This window comes from Chiroxiphia lanceolata, chromosome 25 (genome assembly GCF_009829145.1).
Source record: "Chiroxiphia lanceolata isolate bChiLan1 chromosome 25, bChiLan1.pri, whole genome shotgun sequence".
Lineage (NCBI taxonomy): Eukaryota > Metazoa > Chordata > Aves > Passeriformes > Pipridae > Chiroxiphia > Chiroxiphia lanceolata.
The window spans coordinates 4,675,370-4,696,038 of record NC_045661.1 but is presented as its reverse complement, the minus strand read 5'-3'; the positions used below and the strand labels follow the sequence as shown (position 1 = coordinate 4,696,038).

General features: G+C 54.6%; 1 protein-coding gene across 1 annotated transcript; it reads right to left on the bottom strand.

Annotated features, from left to right (window-relative positions):
* Positions 1-9,002: 9,002 nt before the first annotated feature.
* MTCH1 (mitochondrial carrier 1) lies at positions 9,003-20,590 on the bottom strand. Its single transcript, XM_032710450.1, has 12 exons — positions 20,423-20,590; positions 18,229-18,313; positions 17,107-17,213; positions 16,594-16,671; positions 16,230-16,287; positions 15,444-15,495; positions 14,670-14,729; positions 11,448-11,541; positions 11,037-11,084; positions 10,788-10,855; positions 10,026-10,101; positions 9,003-9,606 (listed from the first exon to the last, which is right to left on the bottom strand). The coding sequence occupies exons 1-12, from the start codon at positions 20,588-20,590 to the stop codon at positions 9,532-9,534; spliced, it is 969 nt and encodes a 322-aa protein (XP_032566341.1). The 3' UTR covers positions 9,003-9,531.
* Positions 20,591-20,669: the final 79 nt, after the last annotated feature.

The window sequence follows — 20,669 nt, the reverse complement described above, 5'->3', positions numbered from 1 at the left end:
GAGCCTTGGAGCAGAGCTCCTGGTCTCCCGCCAGGAGATGGAGCAGAGCAGCCCAAAAGCAAACTGGGTTTTCCGAGGCAATAAACAGCAGAAAGATCCAACTCTCCATTTCAAGAATTCGTCCTTTCTGCTGAGCCATGTTCTGGAAGCACAAGCCCTATTTTGCTGCGAGCTGTGTGGAATAAAACAGCTGTGTCCCTTGGCTGGACGGCGCTTCCAGGGGTGCCAGATGTTTTGCTTAGGACACGTCAGAAGAGCCTTGCTTGAGTTCAGACTTTCTCTCCTCCCAGGCTGCTCACAGGAGCTTCAGTGGCTTGGGGTTTTTTTTAATATCTGCCCTCCACCAGCTTTTCCCAGGGAAGCAATAGGGATTGGGAGCAAATTGGGAAAGGTCGGGTTTCACCCCAGCCCCTGTTTGTATAAATAATCTGCAAGGGAAAAGCTGGACTGATGAGTAAAACACTTGTGCTTGCCTTCTCACTGGAATTAAGGGTCTAGATGTAACCTAGTGTGTACACAAGCTCTGCTGAAGAGGGAATCCCAACACATTTTGGGGGTCTGACCCCACAAATGCCTGACTGCCCCCAGCTCCTGCAACAGGGGAATTTCAGCTTCCAAACTGAAGGAAGGTTGGTTGTGAAAACCTACCTAGGGGGGTTCAGGGCTGGACCCTGGCGTCCCAGACACTAAACCAAGGTGCACGAGGTCACAGAGCTCCTTTGAGGTCAGGAAGATGTGCAACAGCCAGGACAACATCTCTGGGAGGCTCTCACCATCCTGCTGGGTGAGGCAATTTTGGGGATGTTCCCAGAGCATGGCTGATAGAGCCAGTGCAGGCTGGTGGGTCACGGAGCCAAAGTAGGGCCGGGGCATTTGGGTGCTTTGTGGCCAGTTCAGAGGTTTTACTGTAGGGCCACATGTCACTCACTGAAAAAGGCTTTTTCCAGAGAAAGGAGGAGGAGTGGGGAGTCTGGGCAGGGGGGACGAGGAGGAAAAATTTGGTGAAGGAGGAGGGGTGGCTTTCATGGCTCCGAGCGCCTGCGGAGCGCGCAGCGGCCGGGAAGGAGGACCCTGCCCTGCAAACAAGCTGCTTTTGTTGTGTCCCAAACAGGCCTAAATTAAGTTTGACAGAAAGAGGGCAGATTCACCCGCACCAGGGCAACCCCTGGGCTCGGGCAGGGCCGGGCCGACCCGAGGAGCTTCGGTGTGGTGGTGCCAAATCTCGCCCCGGTGTGAGGCGTGAACCTCCACGAGGCAGGAGGTGCCGCGCGGCCGAGGAGGGCCCCGTTAATCATCCCGGTGCCTTCAAAAAGCAGCTTCCTCCCAGCAGCGCCCGGCTCGGCCCGAAGGCCGCCATCGCTCCAGGAAAAGCTGCCTCCGGAGCGCTCCCTCGGCCGGCTCCCGCCCCGCTCCCGGGCATCTCCCCAGCCCTGGCACACCGTGCCAGGCGTGGAAAACCAGCCAGCTTCTAAACAGTTAACGCTGACAAAACCAGACGGCTTGAGTTCCCTCCTTCCCGGATCGCTCCTGGTGTAATTCACCCCCCCCCTAAAACGATATAAAATTATCCTCCTCCCCTGACCTCACCCGGGTTGTCCTCGCTGCTGTCCTCCCGTCCTCCCTCTCCCTCCGGCCGCCCTCCCCGTGCCCCCAGCCTGCGCTGGCGTGGCCGGCCGGGAGCAGCGTGCCCGCCGTGTGCCCGGCGCTGGGAGCTCCCACCACGTTTGCTGCGGCTGCCATGTTGAATTGCAAATCCGACATGATTCGACAGATTTTTCCCCCCTCGGTGGTGCTCGGTGGGGAGTTAAGAAGCGCCCGGGTGACACGCACCCAGCCCCGGGTGGCTCTCGGGGACGTCCCGGGTGGTGGGGCGAGGGCAGGAGGAGAAATCACCCTCCAGTGCTGCTCCAAACACTGCACGTAGGGACCTGCCTGTCTGCTATACATCCCTCTATAGGAGACCGATTAAAGTCGGGTGTTTTAGCACCAAGGGCCGGAGGATTCGGCGGGAAGGGATTTCGGGGAGAAGGCAGGTTACAGCAACAACAAAGCAACGGAGCAACTGGAGGAACAAAACGTTATTTCAAATCAAAAGCAAAAAAAAAAAACCCAACCGAACGAACAAAAAAAAAAAACCAAAAAAAACCCCAAAATTAAGAGTGAGGTTCGATTTCGTACCAAGGCAGCAAGAGAGACGCACCGTGGAAGAGAGTGGTTTTGTTGTGGAGTAGTGGCTGGATTTAGCTCCGCTTATCCGGACAATCATCGGGGAAGGATCCTTTTCCGAGAAAGGCCAGTTTGAGTGAGACAGCTTTTTTTTTCCCTTCTCTCGCTCGCTCTCTCCCCTTTCCTTCTCCTCGCAGCTCAACGCCAAGAAATGGGCGGTGCCTGGATGCCAGGCTCCATCCGAATGAGACACCCAAGGCCAACGGAGGCTGGCACAAAGGCAAGCTGGCAGGAATTCCTGCACTCGGAGCCGCGCGCCCGTGGGACGAGCCCGCCACCTCCCAAAAAATCAACCTCCGACACCGCCCGCTCCGGAAAGTTGCCCCACTGGGCTCGAGAACGCCCCATGAGGCTCAAGCACAGGGCAAAAAAAAAGGACAAGGGGAGGAAAAAAAAAATCCAAGACCTTTCTTTGCCTCGACGCAGGTTAAACAAAAGGCCTAGGGAGGTGGATTATTTTTTTTCCGCCCTCCCCATGCTCCTTTTCCCGCCTGCCCATGCCTCTCCTCCCTCCTCTTGTCCTCCATTGCCATCTCCCTCGCCCGCCGCCCCGGCGTCCGGGCAGAAATGAGCCCTTGGCTCCCTCCTTCCTGGTTTTAGCACGACAGGAGGTGGCGGGTCCTTGAATAGGAACACACACACCCAACGCGAGAGGGACCCGATGGGGGGAGAAAAAAAAAGAGGACAAAAAAAATTTATACACATACAAACAACAACCCACCCACCATGGAGGACGGTTGGGAGCAGTCGCTGCCAAGGGCGGCGGATTGGGGGCGGTTTGGGTGCCAGGGGGTATTTTTGGCCTTATTTTGTTGCTGCTGTAGCACCTGGTTTGTGCCGATTGTAAAAGGGAGTCGCGTCGGGTTGGGGAAGGGAGCGGAGGGGGGGCAGCTGGGGTTGGTAGCGCTGCTGGGGAGATGCCAAAAAACCAAAACAAAACACGTTTTCATTTTGTCTGCACCAGCCTGGGCGCAGGCGAGCGCGGGAGAGAGGGAGGGAGAGGGAGGCGCACGCCAACAGAAACCCGCCGCGCTCAGACGCGGGCCTGCGGCCACGTCCCTCCGCAGCCGCCCCAGCAGCCGTTCCCGCTCCCTCGTCCCCCTCTCCCTGCCCACCCGGCTTCGCCTGCCAAGTCCGAGTTGGCACAGCTCCCCCGGCTGCGCCGAACAAAGCCGTCACCCATCCCCGAGCCGGCGCTGACAGTAAGCAAAGTGACAGGCGCATCTTCCGCATGTTAATCCAAACGGCAAGAAGGCGAACGAGCAGCGGAGGCCCCCCCTTGCCATGCACACACACACCCCCCCCTCCACCGACCCACGCACCCCACCCTTGGCACCCGACGGCCCCGATGGCCTCGTGCCGGGATGGCGAGGCCCCTGCCGGCGGGAGCACCGAAGCCTCCTCGTCGGCGAGGTTTAAATCGAGCCGAAGCCCTGCTCGGCGGGCAAACGAGGCCACTCGGCATCTGCTGTACCTGTTCCCGCTGCCTTCATCTCGCCTTGGAACCGTGACAAGAGCGCACTCGCCTCTGGTGGGCTCTCAAAGCCGCGGGTCTGTAACCCTTTGCAGGAAGTTGGCACCGATCCCAGGTAGGACTTTACTCCCCGGCTCTCGCTCTCTCCCCCCACCTCCGCCTCCCGTTCCCTCCCCTCCGCTCCCCCACCCATCCTGTCCCTTGGGCCCCTCTTGCGTCCCCCAAAACACCACGCGGCCCCCGCTCCCCCTCCGCTGTGCACCCGCCTCGTCGGCCGGGGGTAACGTGGGGGGGCGGCCGACGGCTGCTGGGTGCCCACCGAGCCCCTCGCGCCCACCGCCCTTGCACACGTACCCTGGAAGGATGACCTGGGCAAGACAGAGAACAACAACTTCCTGCTCTGGCTCCCTAAAACGCCTGTTTCCACGCAGGGTTTAGGCAGCGCGGCGAGACGGGGGGAGCTGGGAGGAGGTTTGGGGGTTTGTCGTCATTGAACCAGGCTTTTTTTTCCTTTCCCTTCTTTTCCCCCTTTTTTCTTCTTTTTTTTTAGCCTTTTTTGCCTTTTTTTAGCCTTTTTTCTATTTTTTCCTGCCTTTTTTTCCTTTTTTTTTTTTCGGTGCCTTTTTTTTCTGGTTTTTTTTTTTTTTTCCCGAAACATATATTTTTGCCCGGCAGCCCAAACCCAACGCAAGAGGAAAGGGGGGGAAGAGAAATCAAATGGGAAGAGAAAAGCTCCAAGTCGGCAGGACAATGCACGGGAAACGGGGAGATTAGAGTAGCTCTCGAAATCCATCACGCCCGCCCCGTTTCTGAACCGTTCGCCCCCGCGCCTCGTCTTTTTTAATTCTCCCAGCTCCTGAATTATTCCAGTCCACGAGCGGGAGGAGAGCGCACAGTCCAGAGTCCCTCAGAGCTGCCAAGAGCATTGCAACAGGAAAGAAAGGAAGCGAGAGAGGGAGAGCCAGGCAGAGCCCTCACAATCGAGCAGCGAGAAGAGCAAGGAGAAATTAACATCCAATTAGTGCCGTGTTTAACGAGGGAGACAGAGGCGGCTGTTGTTTTATTGCCCTGTTCTTTTCAGGCGCATCTGACAGGCAGCAGGGAAGGCACCCCTGCTCCGAGTGACGTCATCATATTTTATTTTTTAATTATTTCCCCCCCCCCCTTCCCTCCCCCCACGTCTTTCCTCCTTTAAGTTTCGCGCAGACGATCTCGGCAACTCGGCCGGGGAAATTTGGGACTTTCTCGCGTTCAAGCCACCGGCTCCCCCCCTTCCACCTCCAGCCTCTCCCCCCCCACCTCCGTCCACCGACACCAACCCCGGAAAAATAACCGCGCCAACCCACCCCAAAGTCTTTGTTCTTCCAAATAAAAAAAAAAAAGAAAAAAAAAAAAAGGAAGGGAAAAAAAAAAAATAAAAAACGTTGGGATGAGAGCCGGAGGGAGCCCAGAGGAGGTTTCTCCGCGTGCGCGTCCGAGTGCGTGCGTGCGTCGGTCCCCTCTCCCGTCCCTCTCCCCAGACGCTCGCTCTCGCCTTGTAAAACTTTGCGGCATGTGACGCTGCTCCGGCCTCCTCTGGCAGCTTGACAAGAGCCGCCCGGCCGCAGAACGCAGGCGGCTTTTAAGGGAGAAACTCCATTCCGAGGGATTAGAGGATTCACATGCTCCCAGCGAGGGCCCGCGCCTCCAACAACGGCAGCGGCGGTGGCGATGCGGACCCTCGCCCCGCCGGCCCGGCCGTGGGGTCACAGCAGGGGGAGAGGAGCTGAGTTTAAAGCTGGGGAGGCTTTTTCCCCCTCCTGCCTCTCCCCCGGGATGGAGGGCCCAGCGCCATTCAAGCGCCAAGGGAGGTGCGTGGGGGCCACGGTGGCCACAGGGAAAGGAGTCTCGGCCCATCCCCAAAAGGCCCAGGTCTCCTCAGGGTGGGATAAAACACCGCTGGCTCCCCACGAGAGCACTGCCATCCGAGGGGGGGACAGGGCGGCTCAGCTTGGGGGGATTTGAGGGAGTTTCCCCACCCAAAAAGGCCCAAAGCAGGCAAGGGAGAGCATTGGAGCAGCTTCCCCACATTCTTCCCATCCTCTTACCAGCCACCAGCAATGGATGGAGCTGCCACTGCCATCGTGGCAGGTCAGGGCACCGTGCTGAGCTTTCCTGTCGTGCCCTTCATGGCCTCTTCTCCTTGTTTCCAGATGGGATTTCCCTTGTTTAGGGGGGAATAGTCAATAGGACCCAGCTCCTCCAAAACCCCCTGCTTCGGATGAAGGCCATCCCAGAGGACAAGGCTGCCCCGCTCACAGCAAGGACGGGGCCAAGTGAAGACAAGGGGACAGGGACAGGGTCACCATGCCGCTGGTGCCTGGGTCCGGCCCAAGTCCCCACCCTGAGCATTTCCTGGCACCAGCCGTTCCCACCACCCTGGTGGCAGGATCTCCTCCGTGAGGGTTATTATCTTACATATATATGTGTTTTTTTTAAGGAATTATTTGCCTACGTGGAGCTCAGCGCTGCGGCAGAACAGCGCAAACAGCCTTATCGAGGGCAGTGCTGCCGCAGGGCACTTCCTCGTGCACGGCTGCAGAACGGGGCCCTCCCTCACTGCCAGGGGGGTTGGCAGCCCCTGGCCTTCCCGCTGACCAGGCACCAGGGTGACGGACACCATACAATCCCAAAGGAGAGGTTTTCTGCGATGTTTCCCCCCTGGCTCTGCAGCGGGAGAGCAGCGTGGCCAGGAGGGGTTTGGACTGAACCGAAAGGTCTTTAGCAGGACGGTTCTCAGGGGAAGGGAGAGGACGGTGCAGTCGTCAGCTGCACTTCCCTGGGCACAAAGGCTCCACCAGCATCTCGCTGCTCCCTAAATCCTGCCAGACCCAAGCATCCAAGCTCTGCGGAGAGACGGACCAGCCTTGACCTGAGATTCCCTCTCCCGGCTGCGGTCGCTGCCTCCCTTCTCCCCCCGGGCAGCCGGGAGCAGACGAGGCCAAAGTCCCGGCAATCTCTGTTTTCCACTGAAGGCTGATAAGCCGCACAGGCACGGAACGGCAGCGATCCCCACCCATCCCAGTTTTGTGCAGAAGAGTCAATATTTAAACGCAAGTTTGTTTCCTGGGTGGATAGAGGAGCGTTGGTGGGAGAAATCCCCGGCTCCCTCCCGGGCGCCAGACACAAACCTCCTCCTTCCACCCCTTCATTTGTTCTCCCGACCACGTTTCACCCTGGATTCCCTCTCCTGTGGGGATGGGGCCCCATTGGCTGAGCTACTTAAGCACCAGCTGCAGGGTCAAGCACTTGCTAATGGGCAGCGATTTAAGGAATGCCCAGGCAGGGTTTGGGTTGTGTCCTTGCCTGCTCCTGGTGCAGACGCTGTCCTTGTGGTGGGACACCTCAAATGGAGTGTGGGACGAGAAGAACCAGGGATAGAAATGGGTAGAGGCGAGGAAATATTTAATCATCTTAAGAACGGCAGCCCCTGCTTCAAGGTAAGGCAGCGAACTGAAGGCTTTGAAACCTGGTTTTCATTTAAATTGAGTGAACAAAACCTATATTCAAGTGTTGTGTTTACAGCTAAGTTTGTGGGTCATGGAGAACTGGGCAGAAATTGCTGGCAGGAAGCTTGCTCTGGTGCAGGTTTAGGAAAATTCCTTAGGTAAATTCCTTAAGTAAATTCCTCAAAGGACAGGAAATAGCACTTTTCACTGCCGGGGCTGCAGCCAGGTTGTGCACAGGCTGCAGGAGGTTTCACAGGCATGTGACCAGCAGAAAGTGGCCTTAATTTGGAGGGTAAAGGTACATATTCCAGAGCAGGTGGTGTGTGATCTGGGAGGTGCAGTGCCCAGTGTTGGAACAGGCAAAGGCCGGTGGGTGAGGATGCTGTGAGGGGGAAGATGGAGCAGCTGAGCCCACCTGACAGGTCTGACAGCAGCAAAGGGTCTCCAACACCCCTTCCAGAAGACCTCAGGGTCAATTTTAACTCCAAAACCCCAATCCCACGTATATTGTTTCATGCAGCCAAGCCCTCTGCTGCCTCCACCCTCACTCCACATGCACCCAATGCAGTTTGCTCAGCCTAAACCTCCTGATCTTCCATGGAGGTGAGGAAAATCAGAGGGAAACTGAGTTTGTAACGGTTGGTTTAGCTCTGCTTTGGGGAAAAGACCAAAGGAAGTGCCTGTCTTAAACTGAAACCTTCCCTGAGAGAGCCTGTTATGCAGAAAAAAAAAAACACACTTAAAAAACCCCCAAAAAACCAGGAACACCCAAGAATTGTTTTATAGCTGTATTTTGGAGCATAATTAAATCCTCTTTGAAATCATCTCTGGTGTTAGGGAACAGGTCCATGCATTATTTAACTTCTGTTACTGTAGCACAAATGGGGAGGGAGGAAGGGAAGGAGGACAGACAGGACCAACTTCACTACACCAAAGGGAGCTGGGTGGGGACTGCCAGTCCCAGCAAGTACCACCACTGTCCTGCAAACCCTGCCTGGGAAGTGTGGATTGACCCTGTCTGATGGAGAAAAACCCTGTGTGATGGCAGGCCGGGGTCCCCCGAGGACCAGGATGAGATGTGACCCCAGCTGGTGCTGCTGCAGCACACAGGAACCTGCTCATGGACCCCACAACCTCTTTCCAGGGAGTGCAGCATCACCTCTGTGCAAAAGACTGCTTCGTGGGGGAACCAAAATGGGGAAATCTGCCTGGCTGCCATCACAGCACAGACTGGTGCAAAAAAAAAATCTTGTCTGAGCACAAATCCTGCCCTGATGCCACCCGTGAGCTCTGCTACACACAGAGCCAGCCATGCTCCTGTGAGCCCTGAACCTGATGCCTCATGAGTCTTTGGCCAGCTCCAGGTTTACTCCTTTATTCCAGGTAGCCCTGGACCGTGTGCCCCTGCTGCCCTGAGCCCTCTGTGTGCAGCACTGGCATCCAGTGCCTCCATGTCCATCAGTGAAGGGGGAATGTTGGGGTTTGGGAGCCCAGCAGGGCTCCTGGTGCTGCTGCCTGGGAGATGCCCATCAAAGCAGTCGGGCCAGTCCAACCCAGCTCCCCTCCCTGCCTGCCCACCCCACACCAGCAGCTCTGTTGGGTGAACCTTAAATACAAAAACCCTTCCCAAAGCCGTGACATCAGCAGCATATATCCCTCCCCAAGTGCTCTCTCCATGCCCATGTCCCAACACTGCCCTGAGCTGAGCTGTACCTGTCTCTTTGGGACTCTGCTGTTCTTTGTAGTGGGATTGTTTCCCTTCTCTGTTTTGATCCTATAATTTCCCTCTCACACCTGTAGGAGGTGGGGTGCTCCCAGGTGTTCAGGTACCCTCAAACCTTAAATATGGATCCCAGGATGATCTTGCCCAGGATGAGCTCCCTGCCACACCAAGGTGTGCCCTCTCCAGAAGGATGAGGCAGGAGGGTGGTCACCTGGCATAACCTTTGCAGCGAGGTGACCTTGGATCTCCTGCTGCTTCTCAGCTTGGGCAGCACGAAGCAGTCTTTTGTCCCTGCAGCTCCTTTAGTACCTGGGCATTTTCTGGATTCCTGGACTTCCCCAGTGACTCCAGGGCTACAGCCTGGACCAAACAGACAAGACAACGCCCTTCTGCTCTCTCTGCTACACATCCCAGTCGAGACAGCCATGAGGATGGAGCTTTGGTCCAGCTGGAGCCTGAAGCCAGATGTCCAGAAGCCAGTCTGTCGCTGGCCTTGCTGGAGAGGAGGCGCCAGTTCTGGCACCGCGGACTTCGGATCGGAGAATAGAAATATGACACATATCAAAACAAGCTTGGGGTTTCTGGAGGAGTCCACGTCCATCAGCTGTCCCTGCCCAGGATCAGTCGATGGGGAAGGAGGCAGCTGGGATGGGAGCCCTGCGGAAGAGCAGGCTGGAGCCACGGAACAGCTGCCCCTGTGGGGGAGAGTGAGCACGGGGTCAGGGCAGCCGTGCCGAGGGAACTGCAGCTGGTTTAGCAGGGACTGACTCGTGCCCAGGGCAGGGCTGAAAGGTCTGGGCACCCTGGGCTGCTGTGGAGGAGTAAGTGGTGTTTCAGCCCTGTGGGTGCTGGAGTCGGGCCATTTCCCTCAGGGATGATGGATGGAGAGGGGCAGAGACCCTTTGCTGCAAGGCACTGGCTGAAAGTTTGCAGGCTGCAAGCTCAGGGCATGTAACAGGCAGACCAGCACTGCCACGGCTGGTACCAGCACCAAACCAGAGGGATAGAAGCAGGTTACAGAGCACTGTGAGGATGCAGCACTTCTGGGGAATGCTGGAGACCTTGGGAAGGAGCAGAGGGAGCCCAAAGCCCAGCGTGTGCCCCGCTCCCTCACCTGAGCACTGAGGTACCTCCAGCAGTGGATCCAGGATGTGAAAGCGGGAGCGTAGGGAGGGAGGCCGGCGCGCAACCTGCGTGGCAACAAGGAACAGCTGAGGGATGTCACGTTATCCAGACAGGTAACACAAGAGCAGCAGTGAGTGTAAGTGAGGACACAGAAACAGTGTCTGCACTGGGCTGGCGGCCAAATGACCAGCTCGTTATTTACAATGCACCAGATCATGTAATTTAATTACCCCTGGAGTGTACAAACAAGGAGCGTTACCTGGATACGTTAAGAGTCCAGGACTGTATCTACACCTTCAAGGGCCAGAAGATATTGAGAAAACACTCCACCAGCTGCTTGGATCCCTTTCCCATGAGCACAAATGCAGATTTCCTGCAGCAGTGGGATCGGGAAGGCAAGCCTGGTCCTGCTCCTGTCTGCACCCCTCACTGCAGTAAGAGCTCTGCTTCCCTCGTGCCCCTCCCTGGAGCCAGCACGGTCCCTTTGATCCCTCTGCCTCCAGTCTAGCTCAGGTTGGACCACACCACCACGACTCTCCCTATTTCTCTCCACTTGAGCTTTTCTGCTGCTCGTGTCTGTGCCCTCTGATCTAAAATTATAAGCAACCTGGGACAGGAAACGAGCCAGCTCTGCGAGGTGCCACAGAGTTTATGGTTCTGTAGGAAAGCTTTACGGTCGTTAGCAGCGGGTTCAAACAAGGGGCTGCAAGAAAGGAAGGGAAAGCTTTAGATCTCAGTGTGAGGGACATACCCACAGTTGTTCACTGCCATGAGATCTCCCACGAGAAGGAATGGGTACGTCAGCATGCTCACAGCGATCTGAAAGCACAGGAAAACAGTGGCCTCTCTAATGCTCACCATGTCAAAAAAGCTATCTCCAGCTTTTGCATGTTATCCTCATTTGGATGTAAAGTACAGACCAGCCTTTGTCCTCAGACCACAACCTCTCAGGTCCCAGATGGCAGGAAGAGGGGAGAGGACATGGCAGTTGCCTACGTACCCCCATCACGAACTTTGTGTAGCTCCGGATCACTGACGCCTGGCTGAACTGCAAAGAGAAACCACAGGGATTGTGGAGGAGGGGGATGACACCAGGCTGTCACAGTCACTGTGTGACACCCCCCTGTGCCTGAGGTGAAGGGCATGGGGCAGAGGAACAAGGCAAAAAGCAACAGTGACCATGCTGCACCCCTGCTGAGAATCTGGGAAGGCACTTGCTGTCAAATCTGATCCCCCAAACTGCAGGTGAGGCACAGCCCTGAGCAGACACAGCACCTTCAGCCCTCTCACAGGGATGTACCCAAAGCCAGGTATCTGTATTAAATCAGCCCCTGCTTCCCAGGAAGCACCTGCTTCCAACTGCAGGTGCCCGGTCCAGACCCCAAACCCTCCATTGGGCACCTCCACTCACGTTATCGTCCACTGCGTAGGTGTTGATGAAGTGAGCCACGAGGTTGCAGCACCAGAGGAAGATGACATCCCCCAGGATGTGAGGGACTAAACCACTGCAACGGCAAAAGGAGGGGTGTGAGGTGCAGGAGGGTCCCAGTGCCACCTTCCGAGGTGCCCAGCCCTCCTTCCCTCCACCAGCACACAGGACACCCACTCCTCAAAATGCATTTTTACTTCGGGAGGAACTTAAACAAAGATGATTTCAGGGATCTCCCAGCCTTCACTCAGCTCTAGAGTGAGAAGTGTTTGCAATCTGTTGTTTGGGCATGACTCAGCTCCCCTTGTTCTATCCCAAAATCCCTTCTTGGCCCAACTCCTGCTCAGAAACCCAAGCAAGACACAGATGAAGTGGTTTCCATTTTTGCAGATGCTTTTTTGGATGCAGGATGAGAAGTTCATCTCATTGTGGAATCTCCCTTCTTTTAAAAGTCAAAATGACAGGGATTGTTCCTGCACAACCCACTCCACTGAAAAGTGGGATTAACTGGGGGCAGCACTTGTGTCCTTCTGATTTCTCCCAGTCCCTGCTGCTCCCAGGAGAACAGTTCTTTGGTTTATGCCTCCCACCAACACACCAGAGCTCCCAGCAGCGCCAGCACCCCCAACTTCTGCAGATAATGGCACTAAAAACATTAACAAAACATTCCAAAGGGTTTCTCCAGTTTGTTGGTGCTTTGGCAGCATCTGTTGCACCAGTGCAGCCATCAAGCACAGGATCTCCTGCTTTTGCAGGGCTTGTTCCACCACAAAAGGATCCAGGTGTGCGTTAAAACTTGTGTTTCACCAGCAGATGTGGTCAGTTCTTCCGAAAATGAGCCTGTTGAGAGCCACACGAGCATTTGCTGGGCTGGAAAGAGCCAACTCCAAGCACTGATTTATTCATTTCTTCCCAAACACGATGCTGCCTCTTGGAGCAGGGGACCAGTTTTGTTTCCTGCTGTGGTTGCTGCAGCAGCAGAGCAGCAATTGGGACTCTGATCCAGCGTGCTGTGCTGGCACTTTTTGTAGACAACCTCTGTATTTTCAAGGCCCTGGCAGCTCTGGGGATGCAGCTGAGGTCTCAGGGACTGAGCACAGCAGAAGTCTTCAACAGAAGATCCGCTGGCTTAAAAGATGTGAGACATGAGAGCAGCAGACAGGACAAAGAAATCAAAGCTCTCTGGTCCCAAAGAGATGGTCTGCTTTGTGTTTGGCTTTCAGCCTTTGTAAAAAACATCCTTTCTCTAACTCAAAATTCAAGTCTGAAGCCCCTGAGCTGCTGCAGATATGATGGGGGTTTAATAAAGTCCAGAAACAGAAAGCTGGGCCAGGGGAGCCACATAAGGAAAACCTCACCGCTACGTTGATAGAGAATTGGATTGTTTGTTCCACTTGCAATAAGGATCTCATCTTTTTCTCCTCTCCAAAATAATGACAGATGATGGCCCTGAGCTTATGGGATGCTGGAGACCAGGGAAAGAGCTGCAGAAAGGGATTAAACAAACCCAACAAGCCAAAGGCATCAGGCCTGAAAACCCCTCCTGAAACTTCAGAGCTGCCTTCACTATTATTGCCATAATAAAGTGAGTAGTACAGTTCTCACACCTGGTGAGATGTCCAACATCTGGAGTAGGAATATTTTTGGAAGATGATGAAAAGCTGGAACAGCAACAGGCAGATGAGGAAGTCTGAATGATGTACAGTGATGTGACCCAGGGAGAGGAAACCCCAGTGCAAAGGACAAACCACCTTTGAGCTGACCATGCACTGCAGTTTCAGAGCTCAGGGAACATCCTTCTGGCCTGGCAGGAGCCTGCTGCAGATAGGAGGAGAAGGGTGTGGACTTATCTCTAGCCAGGCACTCGTTCAGAGAGTGTGTGCTGCCATTATTGCTGTGTAGGGGTTGTAAGACCACAAGAAACAAGTGCACTGTGATGATTTTAAGGGAGTGGATGTGCTGGGATTGCACCAGGAGGGCTCAGAGGAGAAACCCAGCAGTTTGGTCCTTCAGATGCAGTTTGTGTTCCCCTCACAGCAGTGGGATTTCCTAACAGAGTTATAGAGCATGTAGAACTTCAGAGCCCTCCTGAGACAATTTGGGTTGTGTTAAAGCCTTTCCTGTGAACTATTAAGTTTAATTAGGCGACCAGGAGTGTTTATTTTATGTGGATGGAAGGGAATGTGGCGGCTGCTTTCAAATCACTTCCTTGGGAGGTGGAGGGTTGTGGGCAGCCTGCTCCAACCAAACCCCACACTCAGGGACTATCCCAGAGGAACCTGGATTTAATGGAGGAGATGTGGAGCTGCACAGCTTAGCTGAGAAGATGCAGTGACACAGTTGATGGGAGCTCTGCAGATCCCTGGCCCTTTCCTCATGAGACCCCCGTGATTGCTTCCCTCTTCCTGATGCATTCAGGTTTCAGCTGGAGGCCCACATTTTGTCATTGCAGAGCCAAAGGCATCCTGAAAACCCCTCCTGAAATTTCAGAGCTGCCTTTACTATTATTGACATAATACAGTGAGTTATCTCCCCACCACAAGCAGAGACAGCAGGTGGTTCTTCTTTTATGTAGATGTGAAAAAGAAAGGTAGGAAGCATTAATTAAGGCTTCAAGCAAAAAGGTGTCCACTAAACTTCCATTTCAGTGATGCCACCAATTTGCCACCTTCCTGGAAGCAGCTGGAAGCATCTTTCAGCTCCTCCTGGTCCAGGCAGGAACGCTGCTGAGCCAAGGGAGCCTCACACTCCCACCACACAGGTAAACCTGCTGCCATCAGCTCATTACAAGCACCCACTGTGCCCTGCAGAGCAATGTGTTGCTTATCCAGGCCCTGGCTTTCATTTCAACAAGGGATCTTATTGTTGCACTTGATCTTGGTGCCTGTTGCACAAACAAATGCTCTAAATGGTTCACTGAAACACAAAGAAGGGTTAAGGGAAAAAGAAAGATAAAAAAAAAATACAGAGTTTCCTCTGGGTTCTGAAGGCTTGACTGAAGATAAGATCTGGGGCAAACTTAATGGCCAAACTGGAGCCCTGTCAAAGGCACAGATTTAATCTGTGCTCAGGGGGGTGATGTGAGAGTCCCTTGGTCAGACAAGGTTTCAGCTCAGTGTGGCTCTGGCTGAGGTTGGCAGAGCAGCCAGGAGAGCCATCGGTGTCTTTGGACTGTGGGAGAAAATATTTAAACAACTCACGTACACAAAGAATCCCAGGATCCCTTCTTCCTTAAATATCCTGCCAATGGCACTGAACACACCACTGCCAAGAAAGGAAAAGAGCTGTGAGCATGCAGGGGTTGTTCCATCCCTGCCCTGTGCAGCTTCACATGCAGCCCCCAGCCATAGCAGTGTCTCCCCAGCCATCATTCCAGCAGAAATCAGCTTGTTCTCCTCAAACCAGGAAGGCTTGAGGGAAGGAAGGTCGTGTCTGCACTCTCACAGTCTCCAATGACTGGGACAACACTCACCCTGCAGACAACTGTTTAATGCTGAAGGTACAAAAGCTCTGCGTGGCTTTGTGTGAGTGGACACAAGTGCCACAACCACAGCACATGACGTGGTTTGATCAGGCTGATTCTCAGCCCAAGGACCCTGTCCTGCCTTTGGGAACTCACACTGGCTGTCGTGGGTTAGCTGCAGTCCTGTCTAGCACACTTCCAAGTGGCTGCAGAGGGCCAGGTGTTGCTGGAAAAGACTTGGAAAAATCCTGCAATGCTTTGTATTATCTCCTCTGCCTCCCTGCTGCCTTCCCTTTCCATTAACACATAAAGCAAAAAGGCAGGAGAATCGCTGTGTGAGAGGTGTGACAGACCCAGCCTTCCCATGTCCCCTCACCCTGCAAGTCACCCACCCTCTAACCACAGCTCAGATTCATTTTCTGCTCTCCCAAACCTCCTGGGTTGCTGTATTTCTCATGGCATGGGAGCACCTGGCACCCCTGACCCCCAGACCCTCCAGAGGTGCAGCCACTCACCTGTATTTGACTTCCCGGCCCACAAACTGGACCATGCAGCGCATGGAGATCACTGGGAGGAAAGAAACACAGGGCTGGTAAAGAAACAAATCCAGTTTGGCTTGCAATGGATGCGAAGGAAAATTCAGCCTGACCCTCCTGCTCTCCCTTCCCTCAACTCACAGCACGTCCAGCTCCTCTCAGTGCTCCTCATCACTGCAAGACTCATTAGAAACAGGTGCCTTTGCTGAGCCTGTAAGTGGTGGGAAGGATTTTGTAGAATCACAGAGAGGTTTGGGCTGGAAGGAACCCCACAGATGATCTTTTTCCAAACCTCCTGCCACGGGCAGGGACACCTTCCACTAGCCCAGGTTGCTCCAAGCTCCGTCCAACCCGGCCTTGGACACTTCCAGGGATGGGGCAGCCACAGCTTCTCTGGGCAACTTGTGCCAGGGCCTCCCCACCCTCACAGGGAAGGATTTCTTTCCAATAACCCATCTAGTCCTGCCCTCTGGCAGTTTGAAGCCATTCCCCCTTGTTTTGTCACTCCGGGCCCTTGTTAAAGTCTCCCCCCAGCTCTCTTGGAGCCCCTTTAGGTACTAGAAGGCTGCTACTGGCCCTAACCCCAATGGGATCTCTGGGACAAGCTCTTGGATGAATGGGAAGAGAGCAGCTCATCGCTGGGCTGGCTTAGTCCCTGATGCCAACCCAGGCATCAGCCTTGTATGACAGAGGAGTGTGAGTAAAGAGGGTTTTGGGGTGATCCTCAGCCTGGAGGGGGCTGCCAGGAGGAGGGACAGGACTCACCATGCAGCGGATGTGAGACAACCCGGGACACACACTGCATCATCATCTCGTGGGATGTCTGGGGAGAACAAACACACCTGTGTGAAGAGCTGTGCTGCTCCACCTGCACAGATCAGGCCCTTTCCCTTAATGTGGGGAAACCCATTTTGGGTCCCTCTTGAAATCTGTTCTTCGTGGCAAACCTCTATTGCTATGAAGTATTTCATGGCTGGACACAGAATGGCTGCTGAACACCACGGACTTCTCACCCTGAGTTTCCCTCCAAGAAATCTCACCCACAGACAATGGCTTAAGCTTCCTTTGCTCTCCACATCCCCAGTGGGATCTCCCCTTCACTCATTAACGTGCAATATCCACTTCTCACCTCTCTCACCACTTTCCTAAGGGAAGTTTTCACATCATCCTTGTTAGACACGTGCTCCATGTCTTCCAGTGGAAAAGCCTGAGTGCAGAAGGAAGAAACATGGTCAAAACTGATGGAGATTCTGCCCCACAAATCCTCAATGTCTGAGGACAGAGGGAAACCACGAACAGTTGTACTCTAGATGTGAGGAGAAGACAAAAAGGCAAGAAGTAATACAGGAGAAGGAAGGATGGAAAGTAAAACAGAAGAAGAGAGGGGTCATGAAACTGCTGACAAAAGCTAAAAGGCAAGGGAATGTTCATATTAAATTAAAATTAATTTAAAAGAAAAAAGTTCTGGGGATATGGCTGCTGGAGGATTATTCCAAGCCCTTAGGACATGGAGAGGGATGGGTGCATTGGTCCTCCACGTGCAGTCCTGGCTGGCTGCAGGCACTTGCAGGCTCCCAGCTCTGCTGCAGTAGCACTGACTGACCCAGCAAGGTGATTAATGGAGAGAGAATCCGACCTTTACCTTCTTCACACTCCCCCTGGTGATGGTTGATAAAGTGCTTGAGATGAGGCGAGGAGTCAGACCACGGAAGAGGCCTCTTTTCCCATCCACTTCCACGATGTGTCTGGCTGGGTGAGTAAACACCAGGCTGCTGTCAGTCAGGGAGGGGTCAGCTCATGGAGAGACACCCCAAACACCTCCAGCACTCAGCCAAAACCACACCAGTCCCACCGTAAGTGATTTATTAATGTAACAGTTCTAAATAAGCTTCATACAGGATGCCAAGAATTCTTACACCCTGCCATCTGTCTAACCTGGAAGGAAAGCTCCAGTGTTTTGGGCTCCTTCTCATCTTTTGATGGTTTTGCTCACCTGAAAGGGCTACAAGGCAAGTTTGGACTGAACCAGGGTCGGGAGGGATCATCCCACGTGGTGTCACCAGGGATCATCCCACGTGCTGTGTGGTGTCACCTTCTCCCTCCACCCCCAGGGGTCAGGTTCAGGGTTAATGTGGATCTCACAAACCCATGTTTAGTTCCTGCCCCACCCCCTCCTCCCAGGTAAACTTCCTCAGGTCTCTAGTCACAAAAAAAAGCCAACAGATCCAATTTCTCCCTGATAGAACAAGGTGGGAGACAACCCACTGTGTGCTGGTGGGTACTGACTGCTCCTGCTCCCCAACTGGTGCTGTCCAAGTGAAGCCAGGAGGGCTCTGCCCCCTCCATCACCCAACACTGTCCATCTGTTTGGAAAATGCATCTTCCAAAGGGCACTATCACAGTGTTTCCAGCCCTGGGTGTCTCAGGATGTGTTTCCAGTGCTCTTGCCTTGCTCCTGTGCTGGTTCCTAACCCATGGGTGCTGCTGAGAGATTTTGGGATTGGCCCAACTCAGCTTTCAGGACTGTGCATTCCCCTTCCCTGCAGCAAAACTGCTGTGACAGCAGGTCACAAAATATTCACCCACCTCTCCCAAAGAGAGCAAAATACTAGCTTTTTGTTCCTTCTGAACATATTACCTTCTCTTTTCTTGGTCTTTCTGTCCCCTTAGGGCTCCATCTAAAACAGCAATGAGCAGGGCAGGGGGGACAGGTTATTGCAGGGTTGGTTTGGAGCAGTGTTGGCAGGAGGGGACCTTCACTCACCGTAGGTGAAGAAGCCAGGCAGGTACAGGACTTTCCTTCCCAGCACATTTCTTCCGACAGTTGGAGGCAGTGGCTCGTGCCCAACCTGTGAGAGAAACCCCGTGAGCACATCCCTGCCCTGGTGTTCCCAAAGCCTTGATCCAGCATCCATGACCTGCCAAAGGGCCACATTGCCCCTATCACCCTCAGATGCACGGGGATGTAGTGACATGGGCACTCCCCTTCCCATTATATGGGATCCCAAGGGTACACAGGGCCCTGCTTCCCCATTTTAGGGGGTCCCTGTTACAGAGAGGTTCTCAGGATACCCATTATAGAGGGGTTTCCCATCCTTTCTTATATGGGAGCCCCCACTGCAGAGGGGAATCCTCATCCTCCCCATTTTATAGGGGTCCTCACTGTATGAGGTATCCCCATCCCCTGTCACAGGAGGGGGTCCCAATGCCCCTACAAGGAGCCCCCACTGTACAGGGAGTCCTCATCCTCCTATTACACAGGCCCCTCATTTTTATACAGAGATCCCCATTATACACAGGGACCCCATCCCATTACATATGGGGGTCCTCCATTCTACAGGTGCCCCCCATTCTACAGGTGCCCCCATTGCACAGGGGGTCCTGTTATAACATGGGGGGCTGTATATGGTGATCCCTATCCCAAGAAAGTCTCCATAGGCACACTATACAGAAGCCCACCTCCCCCATTACACTGGGGCCCTGATTCCCTGTTATATACCATTATATCCCCCACTATATCCCATTACACCCCCCATTACATCCCATTACTATTCTGTAAGTGCTATAGGTGCCCCCACCACACAGGGGGTCCTGTTATCACTGTATATGGTGATCTCCATCCCATGGAGGTCTCCATAGGAATAATATACAGGAGCCCACCTCCCCTGTTATACTGCAGTTCAGATCCCCCATTATACACAGGGATCCCATCCCATTACCATTCTATGGATGCTCCCCATTCCATAGGTGTTCTCATCACACAGAGGGTCCTGTTATAAGAGGGGGGCTGTATATACAGTGATCCCCATCACATGGATGTCTCCATAGGGACACTCTTTGGGAACCCACATCCCCCCTTTACACTGGGGTCCTGATCCCCTGTTATACACAGGGATCCCATCCCATTACCATTCTATGGATGCTCCCCATTCCATAGGTGCCCCCATTGCACAGAGGGTCCTGTTATAACACTGGGGCTGAATATAATGATCCCCACCTCATGGAGGTCTCCATAGGCACACTATACAGAAGTCCACCTCCCCACATCATACTGGGGCCCTGATCTCCCATTATATCCCATTATATCCCATTACCATCCTGTGGGTGCTCCCTAGGTGCCCCCACCACACACGGGGTCCTTTTATCACTGTATATACTGATCTCCATCCTATGGAGGTCCCCACAGGGGCACTCTACACCAGCCCACCTCCTCCCGTTACACTGGGGTCCTGATGCCCCGTTCTATCCCATTATATCCCATTATATCCCATTACCATTCTATAGGTGCTCCCCCATTCCCTAGGTGCCCCCACCCCACAGAGGGCTCCTGTTATAATGGGAGAGGAGGCTGTATATAGTCATCCCCACCCCACAGAGGGGTTCTGTAAGAACAGGGGGGGCTGTATATATTGATCCCCACCCCACAGAGAGGTTCTGTTATAACGGGAGGGGGGGCTGTATATAGTGATCCCCACCCCACAGAGGGGTCCTATTAGAACACGGGGGGCTGTATATATTGATCCCCACCCCACGGACGGGTCCTGTTAGAACAGAAGGGCTGTATATATTGATCCCCACCCCACGGAGGGATCCTGTTAGAACAGGGGGGATGTATATAGTGATCCCCACCCCACAGAGGGGTTCTGTTAGAACAACGGGGGCTGTATATAGTGATCCCCCCCCACAGAGAGGTCCTGCTATAATGGGAGGGGGGGCTGTATATACTGATCCCCACCCCACAGAGGGGTCCTGTTAGAACAGGGGGGACTCTCCGCACTGATCCCCACCCCACGGCGCTCTCCACAGCCACACTCCACAGCCGCCCACCTCCCCCTCACGCCGGGGGGGTCTCACCCCCCCTCACCCATCTGTTTCCCATCCCGCCGCTTCCCCTCTCTCCTCCCCTCCCCTTTCCCCCCCCCCTCCCTTCTCCCTCCCCCCCCACCCCCAAGCCAGACCTGCACGAGCAGCTTGACGTAGAGCAGGGGGTGGCTGGCGGCGGCCACCCCCGCTCCCAGCAGCACGAAGAGCCCCTCGGCGCCCTCAGCGGCCGCCGCGTCCCCCGCGGGGCCGCCAGCGCCGGGCGGCGACAGCGCCCCCGGGGGCAGCGCCGCCACCGCCGCCATGGCCCGGGCGTCACCGCCCGCGCGCCCGCCGCCACCACCGCGCGGCCGCGGGGGGAGCGGGGCACGAACCACTGCGGGG